Source organism: Colias philodice, chromosome 6 (genome assembly GCF_061535455.1).
Source record: "Colias philodice isolate Cphi_HAF_F1 chromosome 6, ilColPhil1 Martin Lab GWU primary, whole genome shotgun sequence".
Lineage (NCBI taxonomy): Eukaryota > Metazoa > Arthropoda > Insecta > Lepidoptera > Pieridae > Colias > Colias philodice.
Window position 1 is genome coordinate 9,900,718 of NC_143091.1, and position 16,972 is coordinate 9,917,689.

General features: G+C 30.5%; 2 protein-coding genes across 4 annotated transcripts in view; one reads left to right on the plus strand and one right to left on the minus strand.

Annotated features, from left to right (window-relative positions):
- Positions 1 to 16,972, minus strand: part of kcc (solute carrier family 12 member kcc) — a 279,798-nt gene that overhangs the window by 128,030 nt on the left and 134,796 nt on the right. The gene's annotated exons all lie outside the window — the stretch shown is intronic.
- Positions 598 to 12,244, plus strand: LOC149488003 (monocarboxylate transporter 6-like). Its single transcript, XM_089695928.1, has 10 exons — positions 598 to 735; positions 2,049 to 2,175; positions 4,839 to 4,981; positions 5,365 to 5,467; positions 6,810 to 6,986; positions 8,236 to 8,362; positions 8,809 to 8,956; positions 9,698 to 9,845; positions 11,010 to 11,201; positions 12,067 to 12,244. The coding sequence occupies exons 1-10, from the start codon at positions 646 to 648 to the stop codon at positions 12,231 to 12,233; spliced, it is 1,422 nt and encodes a 473-aa protein (XP_089552054.1). The 5' UTR covers positions 598 to 645; the 3' UTR covers positions 12,234 to 12,244.

Below are 16,972 nucleotides of genomic sequence, written 5' to 3' on the forward strand. Positions count from 1 at the left end.
CGCTCCTTGCTTCCCGTGGTACATCCTTTCCTAATCCCTTTACGCGGGTAATGCAATTGTACAAGCCACCTACCTCAAATGTTATGAACATTGATGATTGCATACTATCTACTATCTATCTAGCCCGTTTATAAAAGATACTTTACGCCGTAAAAAACAAAAACATTTACTGTTACGTACATAATATGTCAAACCTAAGAGAATTCATCAAAGGCGTTGCTCCCAATAGAGAAAACAGTTACCAAGGTACAATGTAGTCTTATTTTTATTATTATAACATGTAGTGAGATTGTACTACATCATATTTGCAAATGCTTGCTTGGATAACTATCGTAAGAAATGAGTATTAAATATGTATAATATTGAGTGATTTGTATAATTTGGAATTTGTGCAATAATTTAATTAACACAAATTATTTAGAGCCTAAATTAATGAACAAATTATTATGAAATTCCACAAGATGAATAGAAGTTTTATCAATTATGTTTTAATCGGGTGCCATAAAAGCTACTGTTATCAAAAAAGGCGAGACAATTATCTTATTATACAAATTAAACATGAAATATAGGCAAGAGATAAACAACAGAGGTAATTTCATCTGCAGCAATCATTAGACGCGCTATGTTCGACGGCTTTAGACAATCATGGGTGCAAATGTACGGAAAAATTGTAAATTCGTACCCCCGGATGGAGGATGGGGCTACGTTATTTGTATTGCGATATCAATAATATTGGTAAGTTATATTATCATCTCTTCTTTATACTTATATATAAAATTCTCGGATCACAATGTTAGTAACCATACTTCTCCGAAACAGCTTGACCGATTCTCATGAGATTTTGTGTGCATATCGGGTAAGTCTAAGGATCGGCTAATCTATTTTTAATAAGTGATAAGAGTAAGGCAGAACGTTAGCTGGAACAGGTAGTTATTTCATCAAGGGCATTATTAAACACGTGACTATCTTGTATTTCATGTGTGTGGGTGTGATTAAGTGTACCTAAGTATACTGCCACACTGCTTTTGCAAAAAGTTAAAATTTTCGAAAATCTTTGAATGCAGTTCTATTTTTAAGCTATTGCATAGCTTCTATCGCGGGCCTTGAGCGCGGGGACCGAATCGAGAAATTCCGTAACGAAAAAACCTCAAAAACTCCGACTAGCTTATAGCAACAGCGCGGCAGTCCCCGAGTGCCACACGTCTTTTTTTTTTAAAGGAATGTTTCCATTCAGCAAAATTTGCTATTTTGAGTATTTAAAGTTACCTACTTTCCCTCCAGGGACCATCAAAAATTTTCACACTGTATAAGTCAAATGTGCTCATATTTTGATATACCAGTAATCAAAATATAAAACATATTACTCGGTAAAACAATCGCTTTTATTTATATATCTTACTTATGTAACAAAGGTTATTTAGGTCATCGTTATAAAGAATATCACAGTTATATGGAAGAAGGGATCACAAAAAGAAAATCTGATACATTTGCAAAATATAATGTGAAAATTATGACACGGCTTGGTATAAAAGCACTCTTTTTTATTCGGCTATTTATATTGTCCCTTGTAGGTAGATAGTATAAAAAGACAAAGTTATCCCAAAGAAACACATGGTATTTTCAAATACTATGCTTTTCATAAGAACCATCCTCGTACTTCAAGGAATAGATTCCGCAGCGCACGCGATGACAGAATTTTTTTCGAATTTTTTACACCTTGGCTTACATTATTGCATTTTTTTTAAGGATCTCAAATTTTTTTGAAAATGCAATATAGCCTATGTTGCTTAGTGAAGATGCACATTTCTAATGGTGAAAGAATTTTTGAAATCGGTCCAGATGTTTATGCGTGAAAACCATACATACATACATACATAATTACAAACCTTTCCTCTTTATAATATTAAGTATAGATAGATGTATAAAAGTCCCGATTACCTAGATTACTGTGTAATTACAGATAAAACTCAAATTAAAGCTACAATATCTCTCACACATACACACAATCATTATGTATACAGATAAATATTAAATTTATTAATTTTCAGGTGGTGTTAACAGGATTCGTAAATTGCTTTGGAATGATATATAAAGAACGATTTGCTGAATTAAACATGGGTTCAACAAGTGTCACATTACTCAATTCTCTTGGAGTAATGTGTGTTGCAATATCAGGTAATTTTATAAATTTTAACATACATTACTCTTATACGTAACAATGAAATGTGAGACATATACATTAGGAGCAATGCAATTGCACTGAAGAGAATATACTTCGCAGGAATTTTGAACTGAACTATTTTAAGATTCCAGTATAGTTATTATAGTTTCGGTGTATTGAATAACAAAAATACTTATTAATAATTGTTACATGACCTCTACGAATGAGAATTAGTCTAAACATTGACAATGTGGTTTATATTTAAGATGATCGAATTTCGACCACAACGGTCATTTTCAATAAGATTCTAAACTGTGTAGAAGATAAAATAATGAATGTAGTGTGCTTTTGGATATCAAAATATTGTCTGTTTTAAAAACTTTTATATGAAAACCTTATAGCTAAAAATGCCTTACCTATTTGATTCCATGGTACCTGTACTGTCTAGGGAGTTTAGCTATAAAAGTGGGGCGATAACTAACAATAATGGAAATACATACCTTAAATATAACGATAAATTAAATACTCTGCCTACAGAAAAGTGTCATCATAGTGGAGGCTAGTTTTGTCGCTACAGTTTAGAAAAAAGCCTATGCATATAAATGGCATAATATGATTTTAATGGATTCAATATGATAAAAAAATTGAAATTTGGGAATGCTAAACTAACAACATTCATCTGATTAAAAATTAAAAACGTAATCTTAACATCAAAAAGCTTTTAAAAATCGTTAAACTATTTCAAAATACTTGCATAATTTCCATTTTGAAAATTTTACAATAAATTATAAATAATAAAAACGATTTATAATAACTCTATAATTTAAATAGGAATTATTAAGTGTTAACAGGTTTTAACTTTAAATTACCCCAAGTTAGTCTAGACATAAATATTGTTACAAGGAAAAATATTTTCTTTTCTTAATGTATACATTCATTTTTGTAACGTGTATTAGTTTATACATGAATATAATTAAATTAAAAATATATGATGCATACACAAAATGAGCTCCATTGACACTTAATATATAAATCCTTTACATTTTTAGGCTAGTTTTAGTGTGAAATTTGCCACCCATAAGACGTGTTATAATGGACGAATTTCATTTTAAATATTCCGATATAAGAACTAGTCTAAACTTTTCCGCTTTTTGTGCATAGGTACTTATTGAAAATAAAAATTGATTATGAGTATGATATTAAACCTCTACATATATTCAATAGTTAGATACAATTAACCTTTTTATTTAATTTTTTATTTAGATACTACAGTTGCGGTTAACAAATTTAATTAATGATACATGTTAAAATTGCTAAAAATACCTCACCAAATCTCCTTGGCCCACTTCATAGGTTTATAAAGAAGAAAGTAGTGCTAAATATATATCGAATTTCGCCATCAAAACTGGTTTAATTGACAGCGCTTATGCTTATTTAAAGCTTTGCACATTATACATGATTCGAAATATTGTTATTTTGTAATTTTATTGTTGTTGTGATACACATATTTTCATGATTATTATAGTTATGATGAAACTAATTCCTTTTCGACATGCAATTAATGAATAGGTGCTTTATATTGAAAACGAAAGAGACAAAAATAATGACCTATTATAAATTGAAACGCGCTTCTTTTATTGTAATTAATAAATATGGTAATTGAAAATCAAAGCTATTAAAACTCACTTATATCAGCGAAATTAAAGTTTCTATAAGAATCTCATTAAATTGTTCTAAAAATAGCACTCATAATCGTTTTGTCTGCAAATATTTACCCTTTGAACCAGCGTCACCCAGACTGTAATTAGTCTCTTGTTAATTACATTTTACGGTTTACTTTAAAAGCTTTTCTCACGAGGGGTTAAATTGTTTATAATCACATAATAACAAATAGTTTCCATGTAAAAACACAAGTCATAACTCCACGTGTAACAGAGCTACTTATATTTCTATTTTAGGTAACATGCAAAATAATCCAATGATTTATTCCAATAACGAGCCTCAATAATTTGTCTTAATACCAGTTTTTTATTTGGGAACAGCTGGTAGATAATTAATTCTTTATTATGAGTGAACTATAGCGGCTATAGTTCATTGAATTTTAATTGACCTTTGACATGTTTGATTAGGTACAATTAAATTATATATCAGCACCTTAATACGGGACAATGTCCTGACCTTAATTACGTATGACATATTGCTCGTAACAATTTGTGTTAAGATGTCTTTGTTATTATTATCTTTATGTTATAGAACGTTTATTTACTTCGTCACATGAGTCTCGCTTTAGTTAAGCCATTTGATATGTTGGTTATAATGCCATATTATGATATTCATAAATGGTGGACTTGGAATGATACGGATAATTTAAAAATAGTATACGATTACAATATCCAAAAATAATTTCGATTATTACGATAGTAATATCTTATCTTGATATTTAAGTGATTAATTTATGCATCATGCAATAATTAAATAATAATTATTAAAGGTTATTATGAGTTTTTGTACGACCATTAATTAGTACAGAACTGACCCTTCTACAGATTTATTATATGTATAGATGTATATATGTAATAATATAGATTCGTTTAAGGATCGGTGTTGCTAGATAAACGTTAGTAGAGATAGTTTTATTTAAGCAACTAATTTCATTATATATTTTTTTTTGTTTTAGGTTTCTCAACGGGCATGTTACTAAATTATTTAACGTTACGCAAGCTTGGGTTACTAGCTGCAGTTTTATACAGCGTGGGATCATTTGGTGCAGCCATGTGCAATTCGATTGCAATGTTCTTTATATTTCAAGGAATTGTGCAGGTAATATTTAAGTGCTATTTGATTATATTTTATATTTATGAACATTTTAAAGTCTATATTTTTATGTCTTAATAAGTTGAACAAAAAACCAACGAGCAATAATGAGATGTTATATTAATAAAAACAACTTATGAATTTACTTTAACTCTACTTTCATTGTTTAACGCAACAAAATTACGTCGTAGTTTATTCAAACGAAACAATGCCTTGACAGAATTGCTATGACACTGAAAAAACCCTTTACATCGGCTAAGGGAAACTTAGTTCGAAAGAACAACGTCGAGGACATCTATCAACGAAGGTTCTACCCAAAAACTTTCGTCATAAAGGGTTGTGTTTGTGCGTTCAACACACAAAAACATTTATCGTATTATGTTTTCCAGAACCTTGGTCAAGGATTGATGTTGAACTTATCTTACACGGTATTGACCCAATATTTCGTACAAAAGAGGCTATTTGTGATCAGTATCGCTCAAACTATTGTAGGTAAGGTAAAGGTTTTCAATTTATGTACAACGATATTTTATCTGAAATTGTTGTTGACTATTGACGAGGTACATAGAGCATATTATGTATTATATAGAGCATATTGTATCGCAATTCGCAAGATTTGCTTTTATTTGCAAAAAGCGTTAAATATTTAAGAGATAGATTTAATAATATGAATAAATCAACTTTATAATAACTAAATAAATAAAATTTATTCGAAAGTCCCTAATTTTTGAAAGCACTCGCGGTTTAAATATCGTTAAGAAAAACAGTAAAGAAAATTCAGTTGTATCAGGCAATGCAAACAGTTCTGACAAACTGAAGTGAATTCAAAATGTATGAGAATTTTGTATTCTACACAATAATAAACGATATTTCAAGGAGCATTGCAGTTTTCCACGTCATAGTATTTCTAGAATATTCGAAAATGAGACAGGTGTGTCTTTTTACATTTTTAAACATCAAGACCTGGCCTGCTCTTTACCGAATATGTTCGTTTCACTGAAAATGTTCTCATATATTTTTATACTAGCCGCTCCGCGCGGTTTCACCCCCGTGGCTCCTCTACTGTTGGTCGTAGCGTGATGGTATATAGCCTATAGCCTTCCTCGATAAATGAGCTATCTAACACCGAAAGAACTTTTTCAAATCGGAGCAGTAGTTCCCGAGATTAGCGCGTTCAAACAAACAAACAAACTCTTCAGCTTTATAATATTAGTATAGATGAAAGTGTTTGAGGTAACATCCTTGTTCACTTATTCTCTCATTCATTTTACATTTTGTATTCGGAATTATATATCTGTATTTTAAGGCGTTGTTTTTAAATTCTTTCTTGTTTAGAATGAATTCAAATAGGTATGAAGAATAGCATCAATTTAGATAGGTAGGTAGTAGATACGTAGGAAAATTCAAAATAGGCAATCCGCGTACCTTGATACGAAAGGCGTTGTGTTACGAAGCTCCTACAATCACTGAATAAAGTAAATTGCAGTAACATTACTGTAAAAAGTTTCAGGTATATATAGAAGGTGATTCCATCTCACTAGCGACATTTTCTTTAAGTGGGTAAAGAACAGGCTATTACACTTAATGTTAAAGAATTGGACTTATTTGTCAAGATATCAAATACGTGAGGTTATTCTACCGTGGTTTTTCCTTTTTTCAAGATTATTTGGTCGTTCTGGGCGTACTTTTCTTTTAAGTTGTAATTGTCCTAGATTAGTCGAAAAATTAAAATTATTAGGATTTTTTCATTCATGTTCAATTGTTTTCAAAATCTATGACGTACTATTTTCACGTACATTTTAATTTTTTTATTAAAAAACAATTTATTTTTCAGCGCTAGCAACATTTATAACACCAATACTGGTCAAATGGGTGTTAGACCGGTACGGTAGTCTATGGTCACTCCTGCTATTGTCTGCAGTCAGCCTTCACAACTTTGTAGCAGTTATCTTGATGCAACCAGTTGCGTGGCATTTGAAGAGGGTGCAAGTACCTGAAAACAAAGAAAATGGTGTGTTATAATTAAGTAAATAAATTAAGAATAAAAAAATTATAAGAGTCTATGTTATAGACATATTTCGTCTTTGCCATGAACTGCAGAGAAAAAAAAGCATAACATAAATGCGCGCGAATTTTAAAATTCGAATTTGGCTGCTTCTGATTCTGGCCGCTTAGTATTGTGCGATTTCTGGATAGAGTAAATAAGCAAATTACGCATCATATTTTTTCACCGTTTCATCATGCATAGAGTCATTAATGAATCAAAATATAAATTAAACAGGTTTAATGGACGATGCTTCGTAAATACAAATAGAAAATTGCATAATTCTTATCGATTGATGTTATAAAAATACCGCATTCGTATGAATGTCCGTGAGAAAAACTAACGTAAATAATGTTATCAATTTAGTTACGTTTAATGAGACTACCATCATTAACGGATATTTTATTCCATTTGAATGTATTTTTATTTAATTACTTATAGCTTTATTACACACGTTTATGTCAATATTTTCGATATAATAAAATTTAAATTTGAACCTTGAATTAAAATTTAATTGGTTGTTGTTTTCTGTGTGATTACAAAACACCGTGTTTTTATAACATAATTATGTGATTATATTAAACTAGCAGAGCCGCAAGGTTTTACCTGCCGACGAAACCATGGGCTGTAACATAAGTGACAATGCGTACATACCTACTACCAATATCATCAAAATCTAACTACTTAACACCTAACTACATTTTTGACACTAGTAAGAAAGTTTCTATCGCAACTGGTAGTACATTTAAGTATTTAAGTAATATATTTAGTCACATAAAACAGATATATATCACATGCGTATTGTAGAAAAAATACCGGAAAACTATATATCGAGTATTGTCACTCATTATATCTCTTGAAGAAAAATAAGCTTTGGTATATATAAAAATTGATTATAATGCGATTTTATTTATAATGAAGTTTTGTTTTACTATATCGTGGGAAATCCTGCTCTATATAATATGTATACATAATATGAAACATCTTAAATGCCGCCCAAAATGTCCTTCAACCGTTGCATTATTAAAAATGAATTAAAAATGTTGCATTATTATATGTAAATTTGTCTTGTACCGCCGTAATTAATTAACAACATTATTGCAATATTTGGTATGTGAAATTTATAAGTAAAATGTTCGAAACGAATAAATAAAACAAGGAATAAAACTCGTTTTAAATCTGTTTTAAAAGCCTATATTCCTCTGTTTATTTCTAGAATCAAAGCCATTTAATAGAGACGATAAACACGTCTGCTCAAGACAAGTCGGTTCTGCAAGCGGAGACAGCGATCGCTTAATAGCCCAGAGGAAAAATGCTGAAAATTCAGACGTTGAAAGAAGACGGTTAGTAGACTTCATTTATGCCTTGTTTATTTATGGTATTCTATTTTTCTTTGTAGCAATCAGTCTCAATTAGTTTTACGTAAAATACTAAATTTTACGTTCATTAAGTCAATATAATACATTAAATATACATGAAATATAGTTATTTTTATCTAATGTTTCTCATGCAATCTTCTGTAGGATTGTTTGTTATAATCTATTTTCAGTTTTTTACTTATTAATACAAATATATTTATTCGAATCATTAATAAAATATAAATATCTATCTAAGATATTTATATTTTACGTAAAAACTATTAAGAAAAAAGTGCATATAAAATTGATAAGAAATATTAAATTTAAATCTCATAAGAAAAACATATCAAGTAGTAATTTCGTAAATTAAATGTTTAGTCCAAAAAAGGAATATTATCATGAGCTAAAAATACAATATAATTTTGTTTCAGAAATATAATCACCCATTTTGTGGACAAAGAACTGTATACGAATTTTATTTTATCGAATGCCTGCCTTGGAGTTTCATTATGTATGTTTTCGGATATCATATTTCTTTCCATGTTGCCTCAAGCTTTGTACTTTATGGGGTGGAATAAAGTAAGTAATATATATAAAGAAAATACGAAAGTTTTAGAAAAATATGGCTGAAGGCCTATTTCGTATATCTGTTTCACAATCAATAAAATGTCATCGGCCAGACGCTATCAGTCGATAATAAATAATTTCAGAGAATAAAATAACCTCTTCGCAATGAACTATAATCAAAGCTAATATAATAAGAAGTTGAGTAATGGAATACGTTTAGTTTAACAATTTCAGGCAGACTTATTGAATATTGAGCGAAAAATATTGTGAATTTCATTCGTAGCGCGCACTGTCCCTATAAAAAAACCGTAGCTTATAAATAATTCCAGATCATAATCCATGTGCATACCAAATATACAAATCCGTTGTTTGGCATTTACGTAAAAATTCAATAAACTTTTCAAACATACATAAACATACTTCTACGTAATCCTAATTGAAAATCAACCGATCAAATGATTGGTACATGAGTTCTATCATTAAACATTTTTATAAAACAATTTCAGTAGCTTCTGTGCAATCTCCGAATTTTACGAACAAAAACAAATAATTGAAATGGGTTTTCCCACTGTAAGAACTGTGTAAACATACGTTTTAAAACATAAACAAATATTTGTTATTTTGTCTGTATTCGCATCTATTAAAAAGAATACAGTTTTCAATTTAAACAATCCTTAAAAGCTAATAAAATAATGCTCTTATAAATCTATTTGTATGTGTAATTGCTGTATTAACTAAGCAAATAATTTGCAGGCTCTGGTCGCTTGGGCATTACGCCTGTTCGGAATTGGTAATATAATAACAAGAATGATATTTGTATTATGTAGCAAATGGTTATCTAAAGTTGGTACCCACGAGATTTACGTCGTTGGAACTCTACTTGCCTGCCTTTCCAGACTCGGTAAGGTAATTTTAAGTTTGAAGTGTTGTTGTGTTTGCCCTATTCATCTTGCTGTTTTCTTCTTCATTATTTACATGTTTATTCGTGTAATTTATTTGTAATTATAATAACTGACGTTTCGATAGGTTGATATATATATTTAACTTTCAGATCGGTTTAATAGAAATAATGCAAATATTATAAATTTCCATAACATTATGGTGTTAAAGTTGATATAGAGACATTGGAAATAGAATCGTGTCTATGATAATAATATTGAATAAAAAATTTATAACGTCCATACTCTGTATATTAATCACATACAACTTATTAAAACTTAGGTATTAGGCCCTTCGCTCATGGAGCTACTCAAAAAGAACTAGTCACAAACTCAAATTACTAACGAGTTGCCTGAGCGTCACAGCCCATACATATTCTATGGTGATTCGCACACGAGGCGACTAGTTAGTAACTGGTGAGTAACGCGTTAGCAACAAATCACGCGCGACGCGTCGTGTCGGTCTCCACGCTACTGGTTTCCCGAATTTCTCTGTTTTTTATGATAAAAATGAACGAGCAAACATTGACAAGTGACTGAAACCTTATAACTTGAGTAGCGTTGTATGCGAGATACAATTTGTAACTGGTTTGTAATCGTAATTACTGATTAGTTCAGTCATTTTTGAGTAGCTCCATGAGCGAAGGGCCTTAGTCTTGTTGTCAAACAGTTCAAAATATCTATAATTAATTTGTTTGTTTAAAAATATATTGAATATGGAGGATCGAATTTCGCTCAATATTTTAATAATTTTGTGGCATTCGTTTCTCATTTATACTTATTAATATAATTTTTAAATATATTAATCAAAGATCTGCAGTATTACAAGTCACGTTTTGGACCAAGTAATAAATAGGGGCATTTTCCAAATGTCTAACCTTTCAAAGCTTAGTTATATAACTATGTGAATTGTAATTTCGTTATCTGTGATTATTGCACAATGACTTGTGATTTTTAAGCTTATCTATTTATTAAAAAATTATCTCAGCCACTCTTATATTATTTTTATAAACTGCTGACCATAGATAACATATAACATAGGACTCAGTTTGAGATTAAGTTATATTCTGTAAAATGCTTTAACACTAATTTACTAAAGATGTATGTAATAGTCTGAATACTTTCAGGTATGCTCTGGTCGGATAATCGGACGATAATGTTATCTTTCATAGCAATTATAGGGATATCTCGATGTAGTATAATGGTGTTACATCCATTGGTAATAGCAGATGCAATGCCCCCTGAACATTTCACAAACGCTATGGGATTATCTATGCTATCTTTTGGCGTAATTAATGTTATTCTGGCACCAACTATGGGTTAGTTATGTTATTAATTTATCTTTGTTTAATTAAAAACTATGGGTAAGTTATAAAATTCCATACTTTAGAATCTATTGTTTCGTATATGCCATATAAATGTTTCCTTGTTTATTCAATGATAGATTTACTATCTGTTTTATTATACACATTAAAGTTATAGCACAATTTAATTATGTTTACGACTGAAGTTTGTAGCTGCTAATTTGATATATTTCAGGTACTGACGTACTTACAGACTGGCTCTATTATAATTATTTCATCGTTCTTTTGAAAATTATACTTAACTGCATTTGGATTGTCTCATAGATGAAGCTTCTCAGTGTATATCTGCTATATAAAAATAAGTCGGGTTTTCCTTCCTGATGCTATAATTAACTCCAGAATGCACGAACCGATTTCCACGGTTTTGCATTCGTTGGAAAGGTCTTGCTTGGGCTCCGTGAGGTTTAAGTATAGCAAAGAAAAGATGTCTCTGGTGGTGAAACGAAGTTCGCCCGTTTGCTAGTATTGTATAGAAATAAAATATTATACCTTGATCATACCTATCTTATTATTATTTCAATTATCTATTCGAAACAAACGCCTATTCAACGCAGTATTGTAAATGAAATTGTTTGAAATTCAGCAAGTTTAAGGGTGCTTTTCCACCAATAATATACGAGGATGTGAAGCGTGTAGTGTGTTTGTAAAGAACCAATCACATCGCTTCATTTAGTTTGAAGTTTGAAGCGTTTAGCGTTTGAAACGATACTATTGGTTATTTACAAACACATGCCTCGCTACACATCCTCGCACATTATTGGTGTAAAAGCAACTTAATGGATTTAATAAAACAGTCGTTAATAATATTATTTATTTTCAGGTGCCATCCGCGAGCTGACGGACAGTTATGCGACTGTGTTTTATATATTAACATCTTGTTTCGCCATCGTCGTAATTTTTTGGACAATAGAATTAGTTTATAAGAAAAATGCTCACAAAAGACAACCAAAGAGATATATAACTGAAAAACTGTCTCGTTCTCAATAGTCTATGGTTAATAAAGGTTTATGAAATTACATTTTATTTATTTATTGATCCTAATCCTAAACCCTAAGGGTTGACAGTGACATACACAAGCGGGTAAAGCCGCGGATATGAGCTAGTATGTAATAAAATAAAAAAAAAATGTGTGCGTGTACTAGAGTACACACGTAAGAAGTGAAACTTCTTTATGACCTTATTTTTCAAATAATAATTTACTATCTACACTAATATTATAAAGAGGAAAACTTTGTTTGTTTGTTTGTTTGATTGATTGTAATGAATAGGCTCATAAACTACTGGACCGATTTTAAAAATTCTTTCACCATTCGAAATATATTATCACGCTAAGACCACAGATTAGAGAATAGTTACTTCGTAACTAAGACCAACAGGAGCATAGCCACGCGGGTGAAACCGCGCGGCACAGCTTGTATACAATATTACAGAAATACGTTAGTCTAACACGCTCGTCGCTTCGCTCCTCGCTACCTATTTAAATACAGTCAAAACCGTTTATGGCGACATCGTTTATAACAACATACCGGTTAAATTGACCAAAATGAAAGGTCCTTGCTGAATGTTATATGACCGCCTTATCGAAATCATCGGTTTTTACGGCATTGTTTACTACGACATACCGCATTAAGCGACCACATTTGGTTAATATTTTTGGAGAATTATATCTGTAGAACGACCGGCTCAGCTGTATTGTAAACAATTTGAATAGGTAACTGTATCCACATCTGGCACAGTATAATAGTCAATGGCTATTATCGTAAAAGTAATCAAAGTTTAGGGTCTTTTGTAATTCTTAGAAACAAAGCACATGCATATTTTGATTGGACATAAAGAGTTTGAGGTTTATTCTTATAAATATTGAATTCACAAAATCATATATGAACACCAATCAAGCAAACACGTGTTAACGTGAGTCATAGATTTATTAATGTTTTAAAAAATTCAATCAAAAACTGAGGTTAACTTTAAATACAATTTTAGAAAAATAAATACCACAATTAAATTATATATTATATTATAATTATATAAATAATTTATAAATATATATATAATATATAAATAATATAATTATATATATTATATTATATAAATTATTAAATTAAATAGATACCATAATTCCACCCACGTGTTAGTGTCAAGCGCGGATCCAGGGGGGGGTCACGGGGTCATGACCCCCCCCCCTGGGCTAGGTCCACGACCTAAGTGGACCACTAATTTAATATTAACTTTTTTAAATTAACAAATTAATACTGTTCAACATGATGTTTTTATTGAATTTTGAGACATAAAAGTAGATATAGTATATAGTATATAGTATATAGAACAATGAAATCAATTACAAACGGTAACGGGTGAGAATATAACAAAAATTATAGAAAAAGTTTATTAGGGTCGACCTGTGGTCGTAATTTAAGGATAAAAAACAGGTTTTTCGATTTTTTAAAAAATCTATAACTGCGGAATAAAGTGTAATGGTAAAGTTGTATGTAATTATTTTTTTTCTACAACTTTTGCTGTTACACTTTTCACACAAAACCTCAAATATCGAAATATCCCAGTTCGTGGATAAGAAATAAAATAGCAAAAATTTTTTTAAATGAACAATAGAAAATACAGTCAAATTACAACAAAAAATCGGCTAAATGCGCGTCGGACTCGCGCACCGAGGACTCCGAGCAAACATATTTTTTCATTATGTTGTATCTTACAATTTTGTTTAAAGGATTTTTTCTTTATCTGTGCTTGTAAGTGCTTCAGTCGTTGCTTTTAACCAAATTTCAAGACTGTGTTCACGGGAAGTACCTTGTAGGTTTTGATTGATGATTCCCTTGCAAGTATAGTTGCGAATTACAGAATATGCGGCTCTAATTGCTTTTTCTTTAGATTGCGTTGACATAGAATTTGAATTAAATAACAGATTTAAGTTATTATAGACCTGAGTTCTGATGTGAATATCAATTAAATACATGTAGATGTTCATGAGTAAAGGGATTGTTAGTTTAAAATGATTTAAAAAATATATTTTTATATAATTTAATTAAATAATTAGGGTTTTCGCAGTTATTACTACTTTTTACTCAATTTCAAGACTGTGTTTATGGGACAGGGTGCTCCCTGCAGGTATTGATTCCCTTGCTAATGTCGAAATCCTACGGTCTACGGTCCCTTGATGCTGTGAAAAATTGAAACGTTTTAGCCAACGCAATCAAAAGATGCAGCTGTAAATGCTGAAATTTTTCGCAAAATTCGACTCTCCCTAAGAAATCAAAACCTACAGGGTAGTTCCCAAGTACACAGAGTCATGAAATTTAGTACAATCAAACGTCTTATAACACAGACTAGCTTACCTAGCTTACCTAGCTTACCTAGCTGTGAAAAAATCAAACTTATGAGCCAACGCAATCAAAAGATACAGCCGTTTATGCTGTAAATTATCGCAAATTTCGGGAATCAAAATCTATAGGTATTGTGCTACTTGTGTCAGCACAGATGGAGGAAAAATTGCTAAAACATACATTTCATGCTTATCAACATTCGCAAGTGTTGCCAGGAATCAAAACCTACAGGGTACTTCCCGTGAACACAGAATCTTGATATTTAATCTTTATTTAATAGAAACTTACGTCTTATAGCACAGATAAAGGAAACATTGCAAAAAGCATAAATTTAATATTAAAATTTAAAACATATAAAAATGTTTGTACGGAATTCTTGAATCCGACTCGCACTTGACCAATTTTTTTTTAAATCTACGTATCAATTAAATTACCAAAATATAGCTTTTGAAAATTGCCCACGTCTATGTGACCCCTCCCTGGCACTAAGGCTGGATCCGCCCTTGGTTAGTGTATTGAAAAATACAATCAAAAAGTGAGGTTAATCATAAATAACTTAGAAAAATAAATACCATTATTAGTTATTACACCTAAGTATCAGAAAAATAGATGTAATTACTTATTTAATTTTTATAAATTCACTGGAATTAGAATTAAAACAAACCCTTTGATTTTGCTGATCACTTTAATATAACATGTATATAGTCACGAGTACGGCGTAACGCAAAAATGTCACGCGCGCGGCGTAACGTAACGCAAAAATGTTACACAAAATTTTTGTCCACCCCCGATAAAGAAGTTTCACTTCAATAAATAAATTAGCGGACAAAATGGTTCTATAAAATTACATTTATAATATGACTATTGGCTAAATTATCTATATTTTCGGAGGACTTCAAGGACTGTTTATAATATATTCTTCTTTATAAAATTGGATAAAACGCCTTATTCTTACTTCATAATGTTCAAAATGGTGAATATACAAATTATACGATTAAACGATTTAAAGGTTTTTACGATTTTTCCAGTATGTGACACATAAAGATAAGGTGATACTTTTATGTTAAATAGGGTTTAAACAGCTGTTATATTAGTTAAAATGAGATAATCCGTTGATAAAAATGGATATTTGACAAAATATCGAGTATTTATCGATAATATTCTAATTTTATTGCCAAATCAAACTCATTCTAGTCTTGTTTCATTACAAAAGGTACAAGATGTTCTCTTGTTATCTATTCAAATAAATAAAACTAATGTGCCTGTTTGTAATGTCAAAGTAACAGCTTTTATAACAACTAAGTTTATTCATGATACTCTATTTTATTTTAGGAACCTATTATAAGTAGAGAAAACCCAAGTCAAACATCTGAACTCAGGCGAACAGCTAGTTGTATACAAAATGAAAAATAAACAAACATATGATGTGTATTACAATTAATTTAAACATCGTCCGGGTTACCACAATTCGCAGGAGGTTATCAAAATGGTAGCGTATTAATTATAGTAGAAATTATTAAATTTTGTACAACGTAATATGTACATTGTATGTATGAAAAAACGGAAGCGGACTTCCTTTGAATTTTCACTAACGAACTAAGTACACTATCATTTACCCCCAGCCCCATTAAATAATTTGCAATGCATCCTTTTTAGAAGGTAGCACGATATTTTTGTAGTTTAGTGTCTAATTATATAAGGATTGTAATTATAACCTTAATTAGAGTAAGGTCACATTAAAACCTGTAGGTAGAGTCTTGAAATAACTCTCACATAGATACAGATTAAACCAAAAATATTTTTATATTCAAATAATACATAATAAACATCATAGTACACATCACTACATAGTATAAAACAAAGTCGCTTTCCCTGTCCCTATGTCCCTATGTCCCTATGTCCCTTTGTACGCTTAAATCTTTGAAACTACGCAACGGATTTTGATGCGGTTTTTTTTAATAGATAGAGTGATTCAAGAGGAAGGTTTATATGTATAATTACATCCATTAAATAGTGGAGAAGTACTGTTATTTTTGAGGTTTCTAATGTGATGTCGTAAATAATTACATTTTTCACTACATAGTATAAAACAAAGTCGCTTTCCCTGTCCCTATGTCCCTATGTCCCTATGTCCCTTTGTACGCTTAAATCTTTGAAACTACGCAACGGATTTTGATGCGGTTTTTTTTAATAGATAGAGTGATTCAAGAGGAAGGTTTATATGTATAATTACATCCATTAAATAGTGGAGAAGTACTGTTATTTTTGAGGTTTCTAATGTGATGTCGTAAATAATTACATTTTTTCCGCTTATATTGCAAACGCAGGCTGAACCATACGAGTTTTATCAAAATAATGTAACAAGTATTATACACATTGAAAAGGTCT

What these genes read in the sequence shown, in the direction of transcription:
- LOC149488003 (XM_089695928.1), top strand. Translation starts at nt 646, where the DNA reads ATGGGTGCAAATGTACGGAAAAATTGTAAATTCGTACCCCCGGATGGA. An exon ending in TATTTCAAGGAATTGTGCAG is followed by an intron (nt 4,982 to 5,364) that starts GTAATATTTAAG and finishes TATGTTTTCCAG; the next exon opens with AACCTTGGTCAAGGATTGAT. An exon ending in TATTCTGGCACCAACTATGG is followed by an intron (nt 11,202 to 12,066) that starts GTTAGTTATGTT and finishes ATTTATTTTCAG; the next exon opens with GTGCCATCCGCGAGCTGACG.